Source organism: Salvelinus alpinus, chromosome 16, assembly GCF_045679555.1.
Source record: "Salvelinus alpinus chromosome 16, SLU_Salpinus.1, whole genome shotgun sequence".
In the NCBI taxonomy this organism is placed as follows: Eukaryota; Metazoa; Chordata; class Actinopteri; order Salmoniformes; family Salmonidae; genus Salvelinus; species Salvelinus alpinus.
The window spans coordinates 41,036,975-41,063,386 of NC_092101.1; the positions used below are offsets into that span (position 1 = coordinate 41,036,975).

Here is a 26,412-nt window from a genome sequence, read left to right on the forward strand (position 1 = left end):
ACACTAGCACCGCTACCTAACATACCCCTAACACTAGCACCGCTACCTAACATACCCCTAACACTAGCGCCGCTACCTAACATACCCCTAACACTAGCACCGCTACCTAACATACCCCTAACACTAGCACCGCTACCTAACATACCCCTAACACTAGCGCCGCTACCTAACATACCCCTAACACTAGCGCCGCTACCTAACATACCCCTAACACTAGCACCGCTACCTAACATACCCCTAACACTAGCACCGCTGCCTAACAGCACCGCTGCCTAACCCCTAACACTAGCGCCGCTACCTAACATACCCCTAACACTAGCGCCGCTGCCTAACATACCCCTAACACTAGCACCGCTGCCTAACAGCACCGCTGCCTAACCCCTAACACTAGCGCCGCTACCTAACATACCCCTAACACTAGCGCCGCTGCCTAACATACCCCTAACACTAGCGCCGCTACCTAACATACCTCTAACACTAGCGCCGCTACCTAACATACCCCTAACACTAGCGCCGCTACCTAACATACCTCTAACACTAGCGCCGCTGCCTAACAGCACCGCTGCCTAACCCCTAACACTAGCGCCGCTACCTAACATACCCCTAACACTAGCGCCGCTGCCTAACATACCCCTAACACTAGCGCCGCTACCTAACATACCTCTAACACTAGCGCCGCTACCTAACATACCCCTAACACTAGCGCCGCTACCTAACATACCTCTAACACTAGCGCCGCTGCCTAACATACCCCTAACACTAGCGCCGCTGCCTAACATACCCCTAACACTAGCGCCGCTACCTAACATACCCCTAACACTAGCGCCGCTACCTAACATACCCCTAACTCTGACCATTACCCTGGTTGAACAGATCCCTAGATCTGACAGTGTTATGGGAATATTATGGAGATATTAAGGGGATGTTATGGATAGGATAAATTCCAACCATCTCTGTGTCTCCCCTCTGTCCAGGGAATGGACTATCTTGGATCTCGGAATTACATCCACCGGGATCTGGCGGCCCGGAACGTTCTGGTGGAGAACGAGAGCACGGTGAAGATCGGAGATTTCGGACTTACCAAGAGCATCAAGGACAACGAGGGATATTACACGGTCAAAGATGACCTGGACAGCCCTGTGTTCTGGTGAGGGAGGGAGGGAAAATAAGACAAAGTGTAGTACAGAGAGGGGAAGAGATATGAGAGGGAAAGGAAAGAAAGCTGCTCTTTGAAATGGATAATGACTACATTTTGAATTTGTATTGACATGTGTGTCCTCTCTCCTCTCCGCCTGTGCCAGGTATGCCCCAGAGTGTCTGGTCCACTGTAAGTTCTACCTGGCCTCTGATGTCTGGTCCTTCGGTGTCACGATGTATGAACTACTCACCTACTGTGACTCTGCCATCAGCCCCATGACGGTCAGTACACACACAGGCCTGACAGCACGGCCTTCCATCTCCTGATTGAGGCAGATGGTGCCAGTCAATGCCCAGGGTGACTCTGCCCACTCCCGCCAGCCTGTGCCATAATACACACACACGTGCATCTCCCTGATTGCTCAGACGAACTGTCACAATATGTCCTCCCTCATCCACACCAAGTAGCCATGATTAGTACATATCCATTGGGTCTTATTAATACCCTTTACCACCCTGTTCAATTTACAGTAAAGGAACAAGTAGTCTCTCATCTGATCTGACCTAACATCAATTAGATATTACTGTCTTATACAGAGCCTTCAGAAAGTATTCACACCCCTTGTCTTTTTCTACATTTTGTTGCGTTACAACCTGAATTTGACACACAATACCACATAATGTCAAATTGGAATGATATTTTTTAGAAATGTTTACAAATTAATAAAAAAAATAGTCCGTAAGTATTCAACCCCTTTGTTATAGCAAGCCTAAATACGTTCAGGAGTAAAAATGTGCTTAACAAGTAACATAAGTTGCATGGACTGTGCAATAATAGTGTTTAACATCATTTTGGAATGAGTACCTCATCTCTGTACCCCACACATACAATTATTTGTAAGGTCCCTTAGACGAGCAGTGAATTTCAAACACAGATTCAATCACAAAGACCAAGGAGGTTTTCCAATGGCTCGCAAAGAAGGAGATTGAATATCCTTTTGAGCATGATGAAGTTGTTAATTACACTTTGGATGGTGTATTAATACACCCAGTCACTACAAAGATAGGCGTCCTTCTCAGTTGGCGGAGAGGAAGGAAACCGCTCACTGATTTCACCAGGAGGCCAATGGTGACTTTAAAACTGAGGATGGATCAACAACATTGTAGTTACTCCACAATACTAATCTAAATGAGTGAAAAGAAGGAAGCCTGTACAGAATAAATATATTCCAAAACATGCATCCTGTTTGCAATAAGGATCGGAGGGAAGTAAAACTACAAAAAATGTGGCAAAGAAATGAAAAATATGTCCTGAATTCAAAGTGTTGACTGGTGACTGCATTAGGTTATGGATAGGCTGTCTAGCAATAATCAGCAACAAACTTGACAGAGCTTGAAGAATTTAAAAATAATAATGTGCAACTATTTTACAATCCAGATGTGCAAACCTCTTAGACCTACCCAGAAAGACTCACAGCTGTAGTCGCTGCCCAAGGTGATTCTAACATGTATTGACTCAGGGGGTTGAATACTTCTCTAAACAAGATATATTACTGTTTTATTTTTCATAAATGTTTTACAAATGTTACATTTTCTTCCACTTTGACATTATAGAGTATTTTGTGTAGATCATTGTCAAAAAAACGACAATTAAATCCATTGTAATCACACCTTGTAACACAACAAAAGTGTGTGAAGTGTGAATACTTTCTGAAGGCATTGTATGTTGTCTACAGACTGTTTTGAAATAGATTATAGAATGTTAAATGTAATGTAGAGTTAAGGTTCGATGACTAATGTCTTCTGAATGTTGGTGACAACAATACAACTAAGTCACTCCAGTCCTGACTGGCTAGATTTCAGGGGTCATTTCATTTCATCACGTCTCCATGGTGACTTATCTCTCCCCTCCCCCCGACCTGTCCCCACAGGTGTTCTTGAAGATGATTGGTCCCACTCAGGGTCAGATGACTGTGACGCGATTGGTCAAGGCGCTGGAGGAGGGAAAGAGGCTGCCCCGCCCTGAGAGCTGTCCTGGAACGGTAGGATCTACCTACCTACCTGCCTGCCTACCTCACGCTGTTCAGAGTCACCCCATCACGCACAACATGCTCTCTCTCTTTAAACTCTTTCTCCACCATAAAGAGGAATCTTCAATAGGTCACTCAAATCACCATCCTCTGAGATCATTTATGGAGCTAGAAAAGTGCCTTTTGATATATTTTTTTATTCACCTACAGGGTTTTTTACATTGACTAGAATAATTTAATAATCCTAGAAATGTCATGTCTAGAACTCATTTGCATCTTGCATCTGCCTGTGGGCCTTGTTCGTCTGGCAGGTGTATGAAATATTTTCTTTAACTAACGTTAGTTATGATAACAATTAATATTTCTCATGCATGTAAACATAACTGGTAGCTGTTCAATAGACAACTTTACAAGTGAAATTTGCTCTCATTCAGTGCTGTATTGTCCCGCCTGAGAAAAATGTATACAGTTACAAGTTTGATGTTGTGACTATTGTAATCGGCTCTAAGGCAAGTGGGCTCAGACACCGAAAACTGTCATTTTTTCGTATCAAAGGTTTGTCTGTGGATTTTATATGTTTAGCCCCTACTCTTGCAATTAGATTACCCCCCAGATTTTACTCCAAATCCAATATGGCTGCCACATTACAATTAAACGGTGGTTTAATCAGCTGTATAAGTACACTACCGGTCAAAAGTTTTAGAACACCTACTCATTCAAGGGTTTTTCTTTAATTGTACTATTTTCTACATTGTAGAATGATAGTTAAGACATCAAAACTATGAAATAACACATATGGAATCATGTAGTAACCAAAAAAGTGTTAAACAATATATTTTATTTCACCTGGAATGCTTTTCCAACAGTCTTGAAGGAGTTCCCACATATGCTGAGCAAACCATCTCAGGCCTGGGCGCGAACCCAGAGTCTCTGGTGAAACAGCTAGCGCTGCGATGCAGTGCCTTAGACCACTGCACCACCCGGGAGGCCCTCTTAGTCATAGTCTATGACCTAGCTACACTCTAACCAACCTCTAAGTAACCTGAGGTCCACCTCGCAGGTTCTGTCACTCTCCACATATCCTGCTGGGCGGGCCCCAGTCCGGAATCAATGCCAACCACTCAAAGTTAATATCGTCCATATTATAATCCTACCTGACAGCCAAAGGAATATAAAGAAATATGACTTTGACACATTCAACCCACCGGCCAATTAGGCGTTGGAAGGAACTGAAGACTGTTTGTGACAGCCCTTTCTTCACAAGCAGACAACTAACCATTCCACTACTGGAGTATCCCCAGCATCATTCAGCCTGGGCTAACATTACAGTTTGGTATGCAAGCTGCATCTTTTGACTGCCTATAGCAAACTGTAGAAATGGAAACTGATCATCACCCCACAGTCCCAATACCCCGCCAGCCATACATTATCACTGCAGCTTGCCCAGAATGACCAGTTAGCTGTGCCACAGAACTACAACCACTACTGGCTACTGGTCAGGCCACAGAACTACAACCATTACTGGCTACTGGTCAGGTCCCAGAACTACAACCACTACTGGCTACTGGTCAGGCCCCAGAACTACAACCCGCTACTGGTCAGGTCCCAGAACTACAACCACTACTGGTCAGGTCCCAGAACTACAACCACTACTGGATACTGGTCAGGTCCCAGAACTACAACCACTACTGGTCAGGTCCCAGAACTACAACCACTACTGGCTACTGGTCAGGTCCCAGAACTACAACCACTACTGGTCAGGTCCCAGAACTACAACCACTACTGGTCAGGTCCCAGAACTACAACCACTACTGGCTACTGGTCAGGTCCCAGAACTACAACCCGCTACTGGTCAGGCCCCAGAACTACAACCACTACTGGTCAGGTCACAGAACTACAACCACTACTGGCTACTGGTCAGGCCCAAGGAACAACAACCCCTACTGGCTACTGGTCAGGTCTCAGAACTACAACCACTACTGGCTACTGGTCAGGTCCCAGAACTACAACCACTACTGACTACTGGTCAGGCCCCAGAACTACAACCACTACTGACTACTGGTCAGGCCCCAGAACTACAACCACTACTGGCTACTGGTCAGGTCTCAGAACTACAACCACTACTGATCAGGCCCCAGAACTACAACCACTACTGGCTACTGGTCAGGTCTCAGAACTACAACCACTACTGGTCAGGTCCCAGAACTACAACCACTACTGGTCAGGCCCCAGAACTACAACCACTACTGGCTACTGGTCAGGTCTCAGAACTACAACCACTACTGGTCAGGTCCCAGAACTACAACCACTACTGGCTACTGGTCAGGCCCCAGAACTACAACCACTACTGGTCAGGTCCCAGAACTACAACCACTACTGGCTACTGGTCAGGTCCCAGAACTACAACCACTACTGGCTACTGGGTCAGGTCCCAGAACTACAACCACTACTGGTCAGGTCCCAGAACTACAACCACTACTGGCTACTGGTCAGGCCACAGAACTACAACCACTACTGGCTACTGGTCAGGTCCCAGAACTACAACCACTACTGGTCAGGCCCCAGAACTACAACCACTATTGGCTACTTTGTCTCCTCACCCTGTTAGGACACAATGATGTCCTGGTCACCTTCAAAAGACTTTGAATCAACCTTGCACACTTAGTTTTAGTGGGGAAAAGAGGGCTCTACATATACACTACTAGAGTTGCCGAATGTTGTATTACGGTTGCTCTCCTATAACTCCTATAACGCTACTGTGCGCTTGTGTTGTGAAAACCTTATTATATTTAGTGGAATTGCCCATTATTGATATGCTGTCAGTGTGTGAATGAGATTTAAACATGAACACAATTTGAAAAACGAGTTGGCTTCGACTCTTCAAACACAACAGAGGCATGGCAATGCCACTCATAGTGCTAGAAATACAAATAACAATTTTAAAGACAGAATAACACAATCAAAATGAACTAGGGCTACTTATATGCAGGCCAAGGTGTTTGAGTGTAATCATGTTAGCCATATTGGATTCAGAACACAGGAGTTTGGTGGCACCTTAATTGGGGAGGACGGGCTTGGGGTATTGGATGGAACGGAATAAGTGGAAAGGTATCAAACACATGGTTTCCATGGTTTCCATGTGTTTGATGCAATTCCATTTGCGCCGTTCCGGACATTACTATGAGCTGTCCTCATATCGGCAGCCTCCACTGATTCAGAATAAAATGTATACACACCAACAGTCTTTATAGGCATGACTATTGTACACAATAAAAAAATATACTAAAATACTAAATTCATATTTACAGGTGATTTTAACCTCCATCAAATGTTATTATGGCAGCCATATTTGATTTTGGATGCCATATTGGATTTGAGACTAAATATAATCTGTGATTGCCCCTTTGACTTAATTGCAAGACTTGGGGCTAAAGATACAACATCCTTTAAGTTATCTTGGACCCCACTTGTTTTCCTTAGAGCCAATAGCCACAACATTAAAAAGGCAGGACCATACAGCCCTGAATGAGAGCAATATTTTGAACAGCTACCAAAAAGTGAAGTTTACATTACATTCATAAATATTCATAGTTGATATTTCCACCTATTGTATCTGTGTGTTTCCAGGTATACATTTCCAAGACTAATAAATATATCGTAATGCTGATTGTTTATGTACAGTACATTCGGAAAGTATTCAGACCCCTTAACTTTTTCCACATGTTCTTACATTACAGCCTTAATCTAAAATGGATTCAATAAAATGTTAAAGGTACCAAAAAATGTCAGAAGCATTGAAGGTCCCCAAGAACACAGTGGCCTCCATCATTCTTAAAAGGAAGAAGTTTGGAACCACCAAAACTCATCCTAGATCTGGCCGCCCGGCCAAACTGAGCAATCGGGGGAAAAGGGTCTTGGTCAAGGAGGTGACCAAGAACCCAATGGTGACTCTGACAGACCTCTAGAGTTCCTCTGTGGAGATGGGAGAACCTTCCAGAAGGACAGCCATCTCTGCAGCACTCCACCAAGCAGGCCTTTATGGTAGAGTGGCTAGACGGAAGCTACTCCTCAGTAAAAACCACATGACAGGCCGCTTGGAGTTTGACAAAAGGCACCAAAAGACTCTCAGACCATGAGTAACAAGATTCTCTGGTCTGATGAAACCAAGATGGTACTCTTTGGCCTGAATGCCAAGTGTCATTTGGAGGAATCCTGGCACCATCCCTATGGTGTAGCATGGTGGTAGCAGCATCATGCTGTGCGGATGTTGTTTATTGGCAGGAAGTTGGAGACTAGTCAGGATCGAGGCAAAGATGAACGGAGAAAAGTACAGAGAGATCCTTGATGAAAACCTGCTCCAGAGCGCTCAGGACCTCAGACTGGACAACGACCCTAAGCACACAGTGAAGACAATGCAGGAATGGTTTCGGGACAAGTCCTTGAGTGGCCCAGCCAGAGCCCGGGCTTGAACCCGATCGAACATCCATGGAGAGACGTGAAATTAGCTGTCCAACCTGACAGCGCTTTAGAGGATCTGCAGAGAAGAATGGGAGAGACTCCCCAAATACAGGTGTGCCAAGCTTTTAGCGTCATACCCAAGAAGACTTGCGGCTGTAATTGCTGCTTAAGGTGCTTAAACAAAGTATTGAGTAATACTTACAGTTGAAGTCGGAAGTTTACATACACTTAGGTTGGAGTCATTAAAACTCGTTTTTCAACCACTCCACAAATTTCTTGTTAACAAACTATAGTTTTGGCAAGTCGGTTAGGACATCTACTTTGTGCATGACACAAGTATTTTTCCCAACAATTGTTTACAGACAGATTATTTCACTTATAATTCACTGTATCACAATTCCAGTGGGTCAGAAGTTCACATACACTAAGTTGACTGTGCCTTTAAACAGCTTGGAAAATTCCAGAAAGTGATGGCATGGATTTGGAAGCTTCTGATAGGCTAATTGACATAATTTGAGTCAATTGGAGGTGTACCTGTGGATGTATTTCGAGGCCTACCTTCAAACTCAATGCCTCTTTGCTTGACATCATTGGAAAAATCCAAAGAAATCAGCCAAGACCTCAGAAAAACATTTTGTAGACCTCCACAAGTCTGGTTCATCCTTGGGAGCAATTTCCAAACACCTGAAGGTACCACGTTCATCTGTACAAACAATAGTACGCGAGTATAAACACCATGGGACCACACAGCCATCATACCACTCAGAAAGGAAACGCGTTTTGTCTCCTAGAGATGAACGTACTTTGGTGCGAAAAGTGCAAATCAATCCCAGAACAACAGCAAAGGACCTTGTGAAGATGCTGGATGAAACAGGTACAAAAGTATCTACAGTTGAAGTCGGAAGTTTACATACACTTTATTCAAATTCATTTAATCTCAGTTTTTCATAATTCCTGACATCCTAGTAAAAATTAAAACAAATCCTATATCGACATAACCTGAAAGGCAGCTCAGCAAGGAAGAAGCCACTGCTCCAAAACCGCCATAAAAAAGCCAGACTACGGTTTGCAACTGCACATGGGGACAAAGATTGTACTTTTTGGAGAAATGTCCTCTGGTCTGATGAAACAAAAATATAACTGTTTGGCCATAATGATCATCGTTATGTTTGGAGGAAAAAGGGGGAGACTTGCAAGCCGAAGAACACCATCCCAACCATGAAGCACTGGGGTGGCAGCATCATGTTGTGGAGGTGCTTTGCTGCTGGAGGGACTGGTGCACTTCACAATATAGATAGCATCATGAGGAGGGGAAATTATGTGGATATATTGAAGCAACATCTCAAGACATCAGTCAGGAAGCTAAACGCTTGGTCGCAAATGGGTCCTCCAAATGGACAATGACCCCAAGCATACTTCCAAAGTTGTGGCAAAATGGCTTAAGAACAACAAAGTCAAGGTATTGGAGTGGCCATCACAAAGCCATGACATCAATCCCATAGAACATCTGTGGACAGAACTGAAAAACCATGTGCGAGCAAGGAGGCCTACAAACCTGACTCAGTTAATCCAGCTCTGTCAGGTAGAATGTGCCAAAATTCACCCAAGTTATTATGGGAAGCTTGTGGAAGGCTACCCGAAACATTTTACTCAAGTTAAACAATTTAAAGGCAATGCTACCAAATACTAATTGAGTGTATGTAAACCTCTGACGAACTGGGAATGTGATGAAAGAAATAAAAGCTGAAATAAATCCTTCTCTCTACTATTATTATGACATTTCACATTCTTAAAATAAAGTGGTGATCCTAACTGACCTAAGACAGGGAATTTTTACTAGGATTAAAAAAACTGAGTTTAAATGTATTTGGCTAAGGTGTATGTAAACTTCCGACTTCAACTGTATGTAAATGTTATAGTTCAGTTTTACATTTTATAATTGTGAAACAAGTTCTAAAAACGTGTTTTTGCTTTGTCATTATGGAGTATTGTGTGTAGATTGAAGAGGGGGGAAAACAATTGAATCCATTTTAGAATAAGGCTGTAACAGTAACAAAATGTGGAAAAAGTGAAGAGGTCAGAATACTTTCTGAATGCACTGACTACTTGTATTCTGAATTTGAGCAATATCATAGCTTGAAATATTGGGTTACATGAGCTTAGGTGCTTTTACACAAACATCCATTTCATATATGGAAGACATGTTTGTGTTTTGTTATACCTCAGGTAGGGGTATCTAGCCTAGTTGTCTAGCAGGTGTATGAAATAGTTTCTGTAACTTACGTTAGTTATGATTATGTTGTCTTGCAGGTGTATGAGCTGATGAGGAAGTGTTGGGAGAGCACCCCCGACAGGAGGATCACCTTCAAGAGCCTCATCGACGAGTTCACCCGCATGCTTGCCAACAACAGCTTGTAACCACAGCAACCACCCTCTACGCAAAGCCTTACCTACCACTGATACAATCCCAGGGGTCAAGGGTGAATGGTTAAGGGTCACAGACTATGGTGACCTGGACCAAAAAAAAATAAAAAATCAGTGCTGCTGCAAGACACTTTCTTTCACTCTGTTGTTTACATCCTCTATATTTACACTTCTGTTTTTCCCCCGAGAGATATTATACTAGAGATATCAACTATATGGATGAATATCATCAAATCAAATGTATTTATATAGCCCTTCTTACATCAGCTGATATCTCAAAGTGCTGTACAGAAACCCAGCCTAAAACCCCAAACAGCAAGCAATGCAGGTGTAGAAGCATGAATACATACATAGCATATGGAATGAAACATGTCCGAACACGTAGCTTTGACCCCTTGCTGAATGTGACACTGAGCTGTGTACACCTGTACACTGGGGCCCACCACTTAGTCTGATCTTTCCCCTTTTATCACAATGTATCAGCTCTGCCATGTACGTATGGACCTGTGTCCTTATAATCATTTCTAGAATGGAGAAAAGGGTTGAAGAGGGAGAGAGGCCCTCGATTGGACCTGTGCAAGATGGACTCTAGAAAAGGATTGCTACGGCCACTGTGAAGATGACACAGTGACATGTTAGTGAACAGGATTCTAACCATGGACTGACTGCATGAGGTCACCTCCCTGTGAGTGGTGACAGATGTGTAGGATGTAGGATACTGGTGAAATATCAAATCACATTTTATTCCGCACATTCTTCGTAAACAACAGGTGTAGACTAACAGTGAAATGCTTACTTTCGGGCCCTTACCAACAATGCAGCGAGAAAGAAAATAAAAAAATAATAGAAAGGTAAAACATGTAATAAAAGTTATAATAAATACACAATGAGCAACGATGTATGGGATATAGAATACTGTTAGCAGTGGGTTGGATTGGGATGAAGGATACTGTTTACATTGAAGGGAGGAGGATGGGAAAGTAGTACCTGTGGTGGACAATGGAGGGCAGTATAGCTTTACATAAACTACTGTAAACCGCTCGTATTTCAAAACAGCTTCTTAAGTACAGCCATAATGTGTACGTCCAATATTTCAAGTCTTTATTTGAATATATAATAAATAATATTGGGGGTGTGAGGACAGAAGGAAGGAGATGAAAGAACAGAGCCTTAAAAAGGTGTTATTTGAGACAGTCTAAAAGGGTAAACCACAGAAAAAGAATTAGCGGAACAGACATTGTTGTATAGCTCATGAAATGCATATGCCAGTAAGGTCTACAGCACGTACAGCAGTGGAGGCTGGTGGGAGGAGCTATAGGAGGACGGGCACATTCTCCTATAGCTACTCCCACCAGCCTCCACTGACTTACAGGTATCTTTACCGTAGGCAAACAAACAGTTGAAAAGGGAAAACGTGATATTGAGAACACATGTAAAGAAGGTGCTGGACAGACAATGTGTGGATGACATAGTCAATGCAAGAAGAAGACAACACAGAATAGTTTTTCAGTTACAGTCCATGTTTATTCTGGAATGTAAAAGACAATTCCTTCTGCTCATAAAGAAGAGAAAACAAATTCATTTTTCAGAGGAATAAGACAAAGAAATAATGACTAACTGAAACATTTACATAAATACACAATTAAAATAAATAAAATCAAAAATGTTTTTTTTTGCCTTTGTTCTGTGTCAAATTCCAAAGCGTCAAATGCAATATTAATTATTGAAAACATATATTTGTATATTACAGCAGTAAATATGCATGCTAAAATTCGATCGCATCTAGAAATAGCTTATTCACAGTAAAGCAATATCAACGTAGTTGTAATATAAAATATTGCAAAATCTACAGTAGAGATTTCATGTCAGAAAGAGTCAACATACTTAAAAAATACAGTAGAAAGAAAATAGCACACCCAATCTGGGTCTACAGTCGTGGCCAAAAGTTTTGAGAATGACACAAATATTAATTTTCACAAAGTCTGCTGCCTCAGTTTGTATGATGGCAATTTGCATATACTCCAGAATGTTATGAAGAGTGATCAGATGAATTGCAATTAATTGCAAAGTCCCTCTTTGCCATGCAAATTAACTGAATCGCCAAAAAACATTTCCACTGCATTTCAGCCCTGCCACAAAAGGACCAGCTGACATCATGTCAGTGATTCTCTCGTTAACACAGGTGTGAGTGTTGACGAGGACAAGGCTGAAGATCACTCTGTCATGCTGATTGAGTTTGAATAACAGACTGGAAGCTTCAAAAGGAGGGTAGTGCTTGGAATCATTATTCTTCCTCTGTCAACCATGGTTACCTGCAAGGAAACACGTGCCATCATCATTGCTTTGCACAAAAAAGGGCTTCACAGGCAAGGATATTGCTGCCAGTAAGATTGCACCTAAATCAACCATTTATCGGATCATCAAGAACTTCAAGGAGAGCGGTTCAATTGTTGTGAAGAAGGCTTCAGGGCGCCAAAGAAAGTCCAGCAAGTGCCAGGACCGTCTCCTAAAGTTTATTCAGCTGTGGGATCGGGGCACCACCAGTACAGAGCTTGCTCAGGAATGGCAGCCGGCAGGTGTGAGTGCATCTGCACGCACAGTGAGGCAAAGACTTTTGGAGGATGGCCTGGTGTCAAGAAGGGCAGCAAAGAAGCCACTTCTCTCCAGGAAAAACATCAGGGACAGACTGATATTCTGCAAAAGGTACAAGGATTGGACTGCTGAGGACTGGGGTAAAGTCATTTTCTCTGAATCCCCTTTCCGATTGTTTGGGGCATCCGGAAAAAATCTTGTCCGGAGAAGACAAGGTGAGCGCTACCATCAGTCCTGTGTCATGCCAACAGTAAAGCATCCTGAGACCATTCATGTGTGGGGTTGCTTCTCAGCCAAGGGAGTGGGCTCACTCACAATTTTGCCTAAGAACACAGCCATGAATAAAGAATGGTACCAACACATCCTCCGAGAGCAACTTCTCCCAACCATCCAGGAACAGTTTAGTGACGAACAATGCCTTTTCCAGCATGATGGAGCACCTTGCCATAAGGCAAAAGTGATAACTAAGTGGCTCGGGGAACAAAACATCGATATTTTGGGTCCATGGCCAGGAAACTCCCCAGACCTTAATCCCATTGAGAACTTGTGGTCAATCCTCAAGAGGTGGGTGGACAAACAAAAACACACAAATTCTGACAAACTCCAAGCATTGATTATGCAAGAATGGGCTGCTATCAGTCAGGATGTGGCCCAGAAGTTAATTGACAGCATGCCAGGGCGGATTGCAGAGGTCTTGAAAAAGAAGGGTCAACACTACAAATATTGACTCTTTGCATCAACTTCATGTAATTGTCAATAAAAGCCTTTGACACACTGTAATTATACTTCAGTATTCCATAGTAACATCTGACAAAAATATCTAAAGACACTGAAGCAGCAAACTTTGTGGAAATAAATTTTTGTAATTCTCAAAACTTTTGGCCACGACTGTACAGCCTTTAAAATATTCTGTTCAGTCGTAAAGACTTCAGTATTGCAAAGCTCTCACACACACACACACACACACGGTTCAGTACCCTAGGCACAGGCTCACTCTTTGTGCTCACCCAGTGTAGTACGAACATTGTTGTGTCAACGCAGCCTATTGACACGTCAAACTGGCTGATTCTCCTAAAACACTGACCGTGTACCTTATTTCCAATCAATATAGCAATAAGCCTAGATGTCAACATGCAGAGATGGGCACAACCGATATACAGTACCAGTCGAAAGTTTGGACACACCTACTCATTCAATGTTTTTTTTGGAATCATATAGTAACCAAAATAGTGTTAAACAAATCAAAATATATATTTAGATTCTTCAAAGTAGCCACCCTTTGCCTTGATAACAGCTTTGCACACTCTTGGCATTCTCTCAACCAGCTTCACCTGGAATGCTTTTCCAACAGTTTTTAAGGAGTTCCCACATATGCTGAGCACTTGTTGGCTGCTTTTCCTTCACTCTGCGGTCCAACTCATCCCAAACCATCCCAATTGGGTTGAGGTCGGGTGATTGTGGAGGCCAGGTCAACTGATGCAGCACACCATCACTCTCCTTCTTGGTCAAATAGCCCATACACAGCCTGGAGATGTGTTGGCTTATTGTCCTGTTGAAAAACAAATGATAGTCCCACTAAGCGCAAACCAGATGGAATGGCTTATCGCTGCAGAATGCTGTGGTAGCCATGCTGGTTAAGTGTTCCTTGAATTTTAAATAAATCACAGTGTCACCAGCAAAGCACCCCCACATCATCACATCTCCTCCATGCTTCATTGTGGGAACCACACTTGTGGAGATCATCCGTTCACCTATTCTGCGTCTCACAAAGACAAAAAACAAAACAAAATTCTCAAATTTGGACTAATCAGACCAAAGGACAGATTTCCACCAGTCTAAGGTCCATTGCTCGTGTTTCTTGGCCCAAGCAAGTCTCTTCTTCTTCTTGGTGTCCTGTAGTAGTGGTTTCTTTGCAGCGATTTGACAATGAAGGCTTGATTCACGCAGTCTCCTCTGAACAGTTGATGTTGATGTGTCTGTTACTTGAACTCTGTGAAGCATTTATTTGGGCTGCAATCTGAGGCTGGTAACTCTAATGAACTTATCCTCTGCAGCAGAGGTAACACTGGGTCTTCCTTTCCTGTGGCGGTCCTCATGAGAGCCAGTTTCATCATAGCGCTTGATGGTTTTTGCGACTGCACTTGATGAAACTTTCAAAGTTCTTGTAATTTTCTGGATTGACTGACCTTCATGTCTTAAAGTAATGATGGACTGTCATTTCTCTTTGCTTATTTGAGCTGTTCTTGCCATAATATGGACTTGGTCTTTTACCAAATAGGGCTATCTTCTGTATACCACCTCTACCTTGTCACAACACAACTGATTGGCTCAAACACATTAAGAAGGAAAGAAATTCCACAAATTAACTTTTAACAAGGCACACCTGTTAATTGAAATGCATTCCAGGTGACTACCTCATGAAGCTAGTTGAGAGAATGCCAAGAGTATGCAAAGCTGTTATCAAGGCATTAAAGAATCTCAAATATAAAATACATTTTGATTTGTTTTACACTTTTTTTGGTTACTACATGATTCCATGTGTGTTATTTCATAGTTGTGATGTCTTCGATATTATTCTACAATGTAGAAAATAATAAGAAATAAAGAAAAACCCTTGAATGAGTAGGTGCGTCTAAACTTTTGATTGGTACTGTAGATGGAAAAGCCCTTAACCCTTCAACCTCTGGTCAGGTCACTGGTTCTAGCTAAACTAAAAGCAGTCTGGCCCTTGAGGCCAATTCCACTGCTGAATCTCATTCTAACCAGGGTTTGCTTTAAAACCTGTAACATCATAAACGGTATACACTGAGTGTACAAAACACTGCTCTTTCAATCAGTGTAGATGAAGGGGAGGAGACAGGAGTTTTAAGCTTTGCTACAGTTGAGACATGGATTGTGTATGTGTGCCATTCAGAGTGTGAATGGGCAAGACAAAATATTTAAGTGTCTTTGAACGGGTTATGGTAGTAGGTGCCAGGCGCACCAGTTTTAGTGTGTCAAAAAACATGTGTATCAAGAATGGTCCACTACCCAAAACATCCAGCCAATTTGACACAACTGTGGGAAGCATTGGAGTCAACATGGGCCAGCATCCCTGTGGAACGCTTTCAACACCTTGTAGAGTCCATGCCCCGATGAATTGAGACTGTTCTGAGGGCAAGGGGGGGGGGGGTGTACAAGTCATTATTAGGAAGGTGTTCCTAATGTCTGGTATACTCAGTGTACATGCAATACTACAGGGAACACTTCTAAGAGGAGACAGAGTAATGTCATGCAGAGGTAATGAGGTATCTGTGCTGACTATCATCATAATATTATATGGTAACAGACCTGGAGAATACCATCAGAGACCTCAGCTAAATACACACACACACACACACACACACACACACACACACGCACGGGGGAAAAAAGAGGAATCAAAATGGAACGACAAATGAATAAACACAGACTGCTAGCAACTGGAGCGGTTTTTCTCTCTGTTCCTCTCTTTCTCTCTCTCTCCCACTCTCCTCTCTTTCTCTCTCTCCCACTCTCTTTCTCTCCTCTCTCTCTCTCCCTCTCCTCTCTTTCTCGCTCTCCCTCTCTGCTGTCTGTTCCCCTCATACCTGCCAAAAGCAGGTTATTAACGCACACACAACTTATTCACACACAAACTCAGACAACACACAGACTACAGTACACTGAATTCCTATAAAAACCTATGGACCTGCTATTAGGCAAAGAAGGAATATGAGCAGGTCAGAAAACACACAGGCACAGCTCTGCATAGCACTGTGGCACACCCGGTAATGGCTTAGAGAAAGAAGGCTAATTAAATCACCGGAGGGCCATTAAAACAACACAGACTGGCTTAAAGTGCCTGACTACAGACAGACATTATGACCTGCCTGGGTCTGCCTTTTACAGACACTGACTGAGACAGCCTCCTACAGTCTCGCACGCACGCACACAGAAATAAAGAAGCTACACACACTTCTAAGCATTGCCTTTTAAAGACGTGGTTGAAGCTAGCAATCAACTGGCTGGAAAAGCCAAGTCCAACATACACACACACAGTACAAGTAAAAGTATGGCTCTAAGCCAGTGTAACACAGCACTGAAAGGGGTTTAAATATGTTACAGCTTCGCCCGTTAAGAGCATGATATATGACACCACTAAAAACATCAGTGCTTCAAATCAAGTCACGTGACACAGGAGAACGGCGCTTTTTCAACTCAGAGTGGAGGATGAAAACAGACAGGTTAGAGAGATTAGGGATCAGATGGAGAGGAGGAAAAATGAAAAGAGAGAAACTGACAGTTTGATTGATTGTAGCACACTACACATTGAGTGGTAATGCCCTTGTATACACTCATGTTGGCATTGTGATATTAGTTGGTACAGTAGCTGTTGTTATTGCCTGGGTCTAAGGCTGAAGACCTGTGCCAGTACGTAACATGGTGCTAAAGCCCTCATTCCATGCCCTTCGTACCTCTAAAACCCCCCTGTCAGTCCACAAGCCTTTTCACTTTCACTGTACCACAGGGGTAGTACGCAAGCCTGGTCTTGAAGTGCTGCAGGCACGTTTTTGATGTAACCGACCTGGAAGACCAGGTGTGTTGAATTTAATCAATCACTGAACTGATCAATTAGCTCAGTTGGTCAGATGTGGTGCCTAGTTGGAACAAAATCCTACAATACCTGCAGCACTCCAGGAACAGGGTTGCCTACCCCTGCTGTACCACATGAATCTCAAGGTGATTCATTTAAATTCGATTCATGGCTTGATGAAAATTGCCGGTTATTTTTATAGATAGAAGCCTATCTTTTTACTTTTTGAATTGACTGAATCAAAATGGAAATTACTCCAATCTCTGAGATAATTCAACATGGCTACTCTCCTGAATTTTTCTGTTTCCTGTTTCATTTCTAATGGCAGTTTATGAAGCAGTATTAAAGCGTTGGTTGGTTTGTTTGTGTCTCCACAGCGCTTCCCGTCCAGAAAAGTCATTTAAAAAACAGCAGAAAAAGAAGAGGGGAGCCTGGGAACCTCTTCTGTTCCTCGACTGAGCGACTGTTCAATGGCCCCTACAGAAAACGACAGCCATTATAAACAGTGGAAGGTTTCCACCCTGTAGCTGTCATACACAGAGCCATAAGAAGAAGGCCTAGGTCTTGGAAATGTCCATCCACTAGCTAGTTATAATACATGGCTATATCAACCCAAAGAAATGTCCATCCACTAGCTAGTTATAATACATGGCTATATTGACCCAAAGAAATGTCCACTCAGTGACTATTGTCATGTCTATAAGGTACCAAGTTAGGTGTCCATTCATTTGCTAGTACACCAGACCAATGGGAGTCTATAAGTGTCCATTGTTCAAGGTTAAAAGCAGTGATTAGACATCCCTCTCCCTGTGCCTTCTTCTACCTTGCGAATGGCTGATCACTCCTACACTTACGACATAACACGCACACACACGCACACACTACATCAATGTCTCCACAAAGAGAGAGATAAAAGGAGAGCTTAGGCAATCAGAAAAAGAGAAAGACACTGAGGAAGAGAAAAACACATCAGTTAAAGTGAGTCATCAAATCAACTCTGTCTGCAACACTGGCCAGTTTCCCCCGTTTGTAGAAAAGTGCACAGAGAGATTAGAAACAGAGTGATAGAAACAGAGAGAGAGAGAAACCTGACTACACCCTGACTGGCCTTCAACAAGGCAGACTGACTGACTGACCCTAAAATACAGAAGCAGCTCACATACATTAGAAACAATGTACAGAGATTATTAGTCAAGAAGCATTTACACCAACTGAGTTAAGAGTTAAGGCTTGAACAGGACAAAAGCAACATTGTGTGTGTGTGTGTGTGTGTGTGTGTGTGTGTGTGTGTGTGTGTGTGTGTGTGTGTGTGTGTGTGTGTGTGTGTGTGTGTGTGTGTGTGTGTGTGTGTGTGTGTGTGTGTGTGTGTGTGTGTGTGTGTGTGTGTGTGTGTGTGTGTGTATACCAACATCATACAACACTAAAGCTGAGACTGTGTATGTACTGTATGGTTTAGGAGATAGGGTGCAGGGGTTCAGAGAGAGGGAGGTCAGAGGTCATCTCTAGATCCTCTTCTTCTTGAAGTAGTCAGCGTACTGACCCCCCAGCCCCTGGGAGTGCTGCCCCACGTACGCCCCCTCTGATGTCATATTGTGCACCGCCAAGTGAGGGTACTCCCGCTTCTGCCCCCGAGTCGTCTGATTCTGAGAGAGAGAGAGAAGATCATCAAAGATCTCAGTCACCCGAGCCACAGCCTGTTCACCCCGCTACCATCTAGAAGGCAGAGAAAGTACAGGTGCTTCAAAGCTGGGACTGAGAGACTGAAAAACAGCTTAATCACTACCGGCTACCACCCGGTACTCTGCCCTGCACCTCAGAGACTGCTGCCCCATGTACATAGTCATTGAACACTGGTCACTTTAATAATGTTTACTGTTTTATCCACTTGATATGTATATACTGTATTCTAGTCATGGCTCACCTTATATAGCTACTGCTGTACATAACTGTTCTATTCATATACTGTCCATACTGTCTATACACACCATTTATACATGTTTACTTCTATTCCAGACTCTGACATTGCTCGTTCTGATATTTCTTATTTATGTAAATGTTTGGAGGGGTCGGGGGGGGTTATTGTATTGCTAGATATTACTGCACTGTTGGAGCTAGAAACACAACCATTTCACTGCACCTGAGATAACATCTGCAAATCTGTGTACAGGGCCAATACACGTTGATTGTTTTGATTTGAGAGAGAGGGTAATGGAGAGAGAAAGAAAGAGAGATATGAGAGAGAGCGAGTGAGAGAGGAAGAAGATGAGATGAGAGTGAAGGATGAAGAGAGATTGAGTATCGTATCGCTGAAGTTCAGCGCTATAGCACTATTTAAATTTACTTAAAGCAATGTTCCCCACCAATTGATCCAGACGATACCGCCCCAATATATCCAGACCATACCGCCCCAACAGATCCAGACGATACCGCCCCAATATATCCAGACGATGCAGCCCCAATATATCCAGACGATACCGCCCCAATATATCCAGACCATACCGCCCCAATATATCAAGACGATACCGCCCCAATATATCCAGACCATACCGCCCCAATATATCCAGACGATACCGCCCCAATATATCCAGACGATACCGCCCCAATATATCCAGACGATACCGCCCCAATATATCCAGACCATACCGCCCCAATATATCCAGACGATGCCGCCCCAATATATCCAGACGATACCGCCCCAATAGATCCAGACGATACCGCCCCAATATATCCAGACGATACCGCCCCAATATATCCAGATGATACCGCCCCAATAGATCCAGACGATACCGCCCCAATATATCCAGACCATACCGCCCCAATAGATCCACAGACGATACCGCCCCAATAGATCCACAGACGATACCGCCCCAATAGATCCACAGACGATGCCGTTCCAATAGATCCACAGACAATACCGGCCCAATAGATCCACAGACAATACCGCCCCAATAGATCCACAGACGATACCGCCCCAATAGATCCACAGACGATGCCGTTCCAATAGATCCACAGACGATACCGCCCCAATAGGTCCACAGACGATACCGCCCCAATATATCCAGACGACACCGACCCAATAGATCCAGTCGTTCCCGCCCCAATGGATCCAGACGATACTGCCCCAATATATCCAGATGATACCGACCCAATATATCCAGACGATACCGACCCAATAGATCCAGACGGTACCGACCCAATAGATCCAGACGATACCGCCCCAATAAACCCACAGACGATACCGCCCCAATATATCCAGACGATACCGCCCCAATAGACCCACAGATGATACCGCCCCAATATATCCAGACGATACCGCCCCAATAGACCCACAGACGATACCGCCTCAATATATCCAGACGATACCGCCCCAATAGACCCACAGATGATACCGCCCCAATATATCAGATGATACCGCCCCAATATATCCAGACGATACCGCCCCAATAGATCCACAGACGATACCGCCCCAATATATTCCAGAACTAACCCCGACTTAACTGCATATGCCTTCCCAACCCGAGACCCTTCACCCCAGACCCAACCCCGAGTTAACTGCATATGCCTTCCCAACCCGAGACCCTTCACCCCAGACCTAACCCCGACTTAACTGCATATGCCTTCCCAACCCGAGACCCTTCACCCCAGACCTAACCCCGACTTAACTATATATGCCTTCCCAACCCGAGACCCTTCACCCCAGACCTAACCCCGACTTAACTGCATATACCTTCCCAACCCGAGACCCTTCACCCCAGACCTAACCCCGACTTAACTGCATATGCCTTCCCAACCCGAGACCCTTCACCCAAGACCTAACCCCGACTTAACTATATATGCCTTCCCAACCCGAGACCCTTCACCCCAGACCTAACCCCGACTTAACTGCATATACCTTCCCAACCCGAGACCCTTCACCCCAGACCTAACCCCGACTTAACTGCATATGCCTTCCCAACCCGAGATCCTTCACCCCAGACCTAACCCCGAGTTAACTGCATATGCCTTCCCAACCCGAGACCCTTCACCCCAGACCTAACCCCGACTTAACTGCATATGCCTTCCCAACCCGAGACCCTTCACCCCAGACCTAACCCCGACTTAACTGCATATGCCTTCCCAACCCGAGACCCTGCACCCCAGACCTAACCCCGACTTAACTGCATATGCCTTCCCAACCCGAGACCTCACCCCAGACCTAACCCCGACTTAACTGCATATGCCTTCCCAACCCGAGACCCTTCACCCCAGACCTAACCCCGACTTAACTGCATATGCCTTCCCAACCCGAGACCTCACCCCAGACCTAACCCCGACTTAACTGCATATGCCTTCCCAACCCGAGACCCTTCACCCCAGACCTAACCCCGACTTAACTGCATATGCCTTCCCAACCCGAGACCTCACCCCAGACCTAACCCCGACTTAACTGCATATGCCTTCCCAACCCGAGACCCTTCACCCCAGACCTAACCCCGACTTAACTGCATATGCCTTCCCAACCCGAGACCTCACCCCAGACCTAACCCCGACTTAACTGCATATGCCTTCCCAACCCGAGACCCTTCACCCCAGACCTAACCCCGACTTAACTGCATATGCCTTCCCAACCCAAGACCCCTCACCCCCAACTTGACTGTATACAGTGATCCCTCGCCACTTCGCGGTTCACTTATCGCGGATTCGCTATTTCGCGGATTTTCATAATGCATTTTTTTTTTTTTTTTGGTGCATTGTGCTCTGCATTCTGATTCGCTAAAAACTCACTCCCGCTTCTTGTATCAAAACATGCTACGAATTGTGCTATCATTTTGTCGTCTCGTGCAGTTATGTGTACGTACATAAAACAGCTTGGCAAATTTACATTAAGTTGGCCAGGAAGGAAGGAAGGACTAACGCTTGGTCGCTTAGCAACCATGGTGCGAATGGCCACTGAACTTAAGCGAGTAGCTGAGGAATGGGACCCTTTGATGAGCCGTTCATTACAGTTCTCCAACGTAATCGATGGTGGCATGTCGGTGTACAAGGATCTTTTTGCAAAGAAGAAAAAAGAGCGACAACAGCTGCCTATCACTATGCTCTTCTCCCGAACAAACACACCTGCACCGCGGGCTTCAGAAGAAGAGAACACTGCAGAGCGCAGTCAGGATGCAGCGGCCCAGTCTGAAGAGCAGTGAAACGGCCTACACGTGAGTCACTGTATTTGTATACATGTAATAGTTGCTAATTGTAAAAAAAAAAGAAGTTTTCTATTTCGCGGATTTCACTTATCGCGGGTCATTTTCGGAACGTAACCCCCGCGATAAACGAGGGATTACTGTATACCTTCCCAACCCAAGTCACCTCACCGCAGACCTCACCAGTGACTTGAAGACATATACCTTCCCAACACGAGACACCTCACCCCAGACCTCACCCCCGACCTGACTGCATATAACATCCCAAACCGATTGAAACAGGAGGAGGATGTGAAGACTGTGTGTCTGTACAAATACAGTACAAGTCAAAAGATGTGAGACAGCTACTCATTCAAGGTTTTTTCTTTATTTCTACTATATTCTACATTGTAAAATAATAGTGAAGACATCAAAACTATGAAATAACACATATGGAATCATGTAGTAACCAAAAAGTGTTAAACAAATCAAAATATATGTATATTTTAGATTCTTCAAAGTCACCACCCTTTGCCTTGATGACAGCTTTACACACTCTTGACATTCTCTCAACCACCATTCATGAGGAATGCTTTTCCAATAGTCTTGAAGGAGTTCCCACATATGCTGAGCACTTGTTGGCTGCTTTTCCTTCACTCTGCGGTCCATCTCATCCCAAACCATCTCAACTGGGTTGAGGTCGGGTGATTGTGGAGGCCAGGTCATATGATGCAGCGCTCCATCACTCTCCTTCCTGGTCAAATAGCCCTTACACAGTGTGTTGGGTCATTGTCCTGTTGAAAAAGAAATGATTGTCCCACTAAGCCCAAACCAGATGGGATGGCGTATCGCTGCAGAATGCTGTGTTAGCCATGCTGGTTAAGTGTGCCTTGAATTCTAAATAAATCACAGACAGTGTCACCAGCAAAGCACCCCCACACCATCCCACCTCCTCCTCCATGCCTCACGGTGGGAACCACACGTGCGGAAATCATCCGTTCACCTACTCTGCATCTCACAGACTCGGCAGTTGGAACCAAAAATCTCACATTTGGACTCATCAGACCAAAGGACAGATTTCCACTGGTCTAATGTCCATTGCTCATGTTTCTTGGCCCAATCAAGTCTCTTCTTATTATTGGTGTCCTTTAGTAGTGGGTTCTTTGCAGCAATTCGACCATGAAGGCCTAATTCACACAGTCTTCTCTGAACAGTTGATGTTGAGATGTTTCTGTTACCTGAACCCTGTGAAGCATTTATTTGGGCTGCAATCTGAAATGCAGTTTAATTGTCGATTTCTGAGGCTAGTAACTCTAATGAACTTATCCTCTGCAGCAGAAGTAACTCTGGGTCTTCCTTTCCTGTAACAATCCTCATGAGAACCAGCTTCATCATAGCGCTTGATGGTTTTTGCGACTGCACTTGATGAAACTTTCAAAGTTCTTGTAATTTTCTGGATTGACTGACCTTCATGTCTTAAAGTAATGATGGACTGTCATTTCTCTTTACTTATTTGAGCCTTTCTTGCCATAATATGGACTTGGTCTTTTATCAAAAAGGGCTATATTCTGTATACTACCCCTACCTTGTCACAACACAACTGATTAGCTCAAACACATTAATGTCACACCCTGATCTGTTTCACCTGTCCTTGTGCTTGTCGCCCATTTTCCCCATTAATTCCTGTGTATTTATACCTGTGTTTTCTGTCTGTCTGTTGCCAGTTCGTCTTGTTTGTTCAAGCCTACCAGCGTTTGTCTCAGCTCCTGTTTTTCCCGAGTCTCTCTTTTTCTCGTCCTCCTGGTTTTTGACCTTTGCCTGTCTCTGACCCTGAGCCTGCCATCTCGTACCTTTGCTCCACCTCTGGATTACCGACCTCTGCCTGACCTGAGCCTGCCTGCCGTCCTGTACCTTGGCCTATGCTCTGGATTATCAACCCCTGCCTGGGTGACACGTGGCTGAATGACGACATGGATATTCAGCTGGTGGGATATTGCTGCACCGGCAAGATAGAACAGCACACTCCGGTAAAACGAGGGGGGGGGGGTCTGTGCATATTTGTAAACAACAGCATATTGTGAGTATATTGTGATAAATTGCAGGCCACACTGCCTGCCGAGAGAGTTTTCAGCTATACTTTTCGTGGATGTTTATTTACCACCACAGACAGATGCTGGCACTAAGACCGCACTCAGTCAGCTGTATAAGGAAATAAGCAAACAGGATACCACTCACCCAGAGGCGGCGCTCCTAGTGGCCGGAGACTTTAATGCAGAGAAACTTAAATCAGTTCTACCTAATTTCTATCAACATGTTAAATGTGCAACCAGAGGGGAAAACAATTTGCCTGTACTCCACACACAGAGACGCATACAAAGCTCTCCCTCGCCCTCCATTTGGTAAATCCGACCACAACTCTATCCTCCTGATTCCTGCTTACAAGCAAAACTGAAAGCAGGTAGCACCAGTGACTCGGTCTATAAAAAAGTGGTCATGTGAAGCAGATGCTAAACTACAGGACTGTTTTGACTGGACTGGAACATGTTCTGGGATTCTTCCGATGGCATTGAGGAATATTGAGGAGTACACCACATCAGTCACTGGCTTTATCAATAAGTGCATCGAGGACGTCGTCCCCACAGTGACTGTACGTACATACCCCAACCAGAAGCCATGGATTACAGGCAACATTCGCACTGAGCTAAAGGGTAGAGCTGCCGCTTTCAAGGTGCGGGACTCTAACCCGGAAGCTTACAAGAACTCCTGCTATGCCCTGCGACAAACCATCAAACAGGCAAAGCGTCAATACAGGGCTAAGATTGAATCATACTACACCGGCTCCGATGCTCGTCTTATGTGGCAGGGCTTGCAAACTATTCCAGACTACAAAGGGAAGCAGAGCCGCGAGCTGCCCAGTGACACGAGCCTACCAGATGAGCTAAATCACTTCTATGCTCGCTTCGAGGCAAGCAACACTGAGGCATGCATGAGAGCATCAGCTGTTCCGGACGACTGTGTGATCATGCTCGTGAGTAAGACCTTTAAACAGGTCAACATACACAAGGCTGTGGGGCCAGATGCATTACCAGGATGTGTGTTCCGGGCATGTGCTGACCAACTGGCAGGTGTCTTCACTGACATTTTCAATATGTCCCTGATTGAGTCTGTAATACCAACATGTTTCAAGCAGACCACCATAGTCCCTGTGCCCAAGAACACAAAGGCAACCTGCCTAAATGACTACAGACCCGTAGCACTCACGTCCGTAGCCATGAAGTGCTTTGAAAGGCTGGTAATGGCTCACATCAACACCATTATCCCAAAAACCCTAGACCCACTCTAATTTGCATACCGCCCAAACAGATCCACAGATGATGCAATCTCTATTGCACTCCACACTGCCCTTTCCCACCTGGACAAAAGGAACACTTATGTGAGAATGCTATTCATTGACTACAGCTTAGCGTTCAACACCATAGTACCCTCAAAGCTCATCACTAAGCTTAGGATCCTGGGACTAAACACATCCCTCTCCAACTGGATCCTGAACTTCCTGACGGGTCACCCCCAGGTGGTGAGGGTAGGTAGCAACACATCTGCCACGCTGATCCTCAACACTGGAGCTCCCCAGGGGTGCGTGCTCAGCCCCCTCCTGTACTCCCTGTTCACCCATGACTGCATGGCCAGGCACGACTCCAACACCAATAAGTTTGCAGATGACACAACAGTGGTAGGCTTGATCACCGACAACGACGAGACAGCCTATAGGGAGGAGGTCAGAGACTTGCCCGGGTGGTGCCAGAATAACAACCTATCCCTCAACGTAACCAAGACTAAGGAGATGATTGTGGACTACAGGAAAAGGAGGACTGAGCACGCCCCCATTCTCATCGACAGGGCTGTAGTGGAGCAGGTTGAGAGCTTCAAGTTCCTTGGTGTCCACATCAACAATAAACTAGAATGGTCCAAACACACCAAGACAGTCGTGAAGAGGGCACGACAAAGCCTATTCCCCCTCAGGAAA

General features: G+C 44.5%; 2 protein-coding genes across 5 annotated transcripts in view; one reads left to right on the forward strand and one right to left on the reverse strand.

The window, feature by feature from the left end:
- jak1 (Janus kinase 1) overlaps window positions 1–11,715 on the forward strand; it is a 78,006-nt gene extending 66,291 nt beyond the window's left edge. Inside the window, exons 21-24 of the mRNA XM_071346241.1 lie at window positions 975–1,147; window positions 1,302–1,419; window positions 3,069–3,179; window positions 9,936–11,715. Of these exons, the coding sequence (XP_071202342.1) occupies window positions 975–1,147; window positions 1,302–1,419; window positions 3,069–3,179; window positions 9,936–10,043 (510 nt within the window). The 3' untranslated portion in view covers window positions 10,044–11,715. The remainder of the gene's footprint in view (window positions 1–974; window positions 1,148–1,301; window positions 1,420–3,068; window positions 3,180–9,935) is intronic.
- The window catches only part of raver2 (ribonucleoprotein, PTB-binding 2), a 179,129-nt gene continuing 164,268 nt past the window's right edge, over window positions 11,552–26,412 (reverse strand). For all 4 annotated transcript variants that reach the window (XM_071346244.1, XM_071346245.1, XM_071346243.1 and 1 more), the window contains one exon: window positions 11,552–18,878. In XM_071346244.1, the coding sequence (XP_071202345.1) occupies window positions 18,738–18,878 (141 nt within the window). In that variant the 3' untranslated portion in view covers window positions 11,552–18,737. The remainder of the gene's footprint in view (window positions 18,879–26,412) is intronic.